The sequence below is a fragment of the Merops nubicus genome, unplaced genomic scaffold (assembly GCF_000691845.1).
Source record: "Merops nubicus isolate BGI_N331 unplaced genomic scaffold, ASM69184v1 Scaffold24729, whole genome shotgun sequence".
Classification (NCBI taxonomy): domain Eukaryota; kingdom Metazoa; phylum Chordata; class Aves; order Coraciiformes; family Meropidae; genus Merops; species Merops nubicus.
The window spans coordinates 1-985 of record NW_008632003.1 but is presented as its reverse complement, the minus strand read 5'-3'; the positions used below and the strand labels follow the sequence as shown (position 1 = coordinate 985).

Here is a 985-nt window from a genome sequence, read left to right as displayed (position 1 = left end):
CCCGGCGCTGGAGCTCTCCCCCGGCAGGAAGATCAACTGCTCGGGGGTCGTCCGCGGGGACGAGCGCGCCATCCAGGAGGCCCGACTCAGCAACCTCGAGGTGGAGAACAAAAGGGCCTCCCTGATGCCCGGCGACTACCTGAACATGACGAGGGACTGCGGCGCCTTCAAGAAGAGCCGGCGGTTCATTGAGTTCCCGCTGAGCCAGGAGGAGGAGGAGTTCCCCCTCGCCTACTCCATGGTCATCCACGACAAAATCGAGATGTTTGAGCGGCTCCTGAGGGCCCTCTATGCCCCCCAGAACATCTACTGCGTCCACATTGACAGCAAGTCCCCAGCCACCTTCCAGGAGGCTGCACGGGCCATCGTGGCCTGCTTCCCCAATGTCTTTGTGGCCAGCCGCCTGGAAAAGGTGGTCTACGCCTCTTGGTCCCGGCTGCAGGCCGACCTAAACTGCATGCAGGACCTGTTGCAGAGCCCTGTGCCGTGGCGCTACCTCCTTAACACCTGCGGCACCGATTTCCCCATCAAGACCAACGCCGAGATCGTCCGCACCCTAAAGTTGCTACAGGGACGGAACAGTATGGAGTCAGAGAAGCCCTCGGCCATCAAGCAGGAGCGCTGGCAGTACCACCACGAACTGGGGGAGTCCATCTCTCGGACAATCACAAAGAAAGAGCCGCCACCCCACAACTACCCCATGTTTACAGGCAACGCGTACATCCTGGTCACACGGGCCTTCGTGCGGCACATCTTTGAGAACCCCACGGCGCAGCAGTTCCTCGAGTGGGCCAAGGACACATACAGCCCTGACGAGCACGTCTGGGCCACCCTCAACCGCATGCCGGGTGTGCCGGGCGCGGTGCCCCAGAACGACAAGTACCAGCTCTCAGACATGAATGCCCTGCCCCGCCTGGTCAAGTGGCAGTACCTGGAGGGAGACACCAGCAAGGGCGCGCCCTACCCGCCCTGCACCGGCCAGCAC

The 985-nt window shown here is 62.5% G+C and overlaps 1 protein-coding gene across 1 annotated transcript; it reads left to right on the top strand.

Moving 5' to 3' along the window:
* Positions 1–4: 4 nt before the first annotated feature.
* On the top strand, positions 5–977 carry GCNT3 (glucosaminyl (N-acetyl) transferase 3, mucin type; the record flags this gene model as incomplete). The annotated part of the gene is made up of 1 exon (XM_008947795.1): positions 5–977. A coding segment is annotated over one exon (973 nt), but the record flags the coding sequence as incomplete, so codon positions are not given.
* Between the last annotated feature and the right edge of the window lie 8 nt (positions 978–985).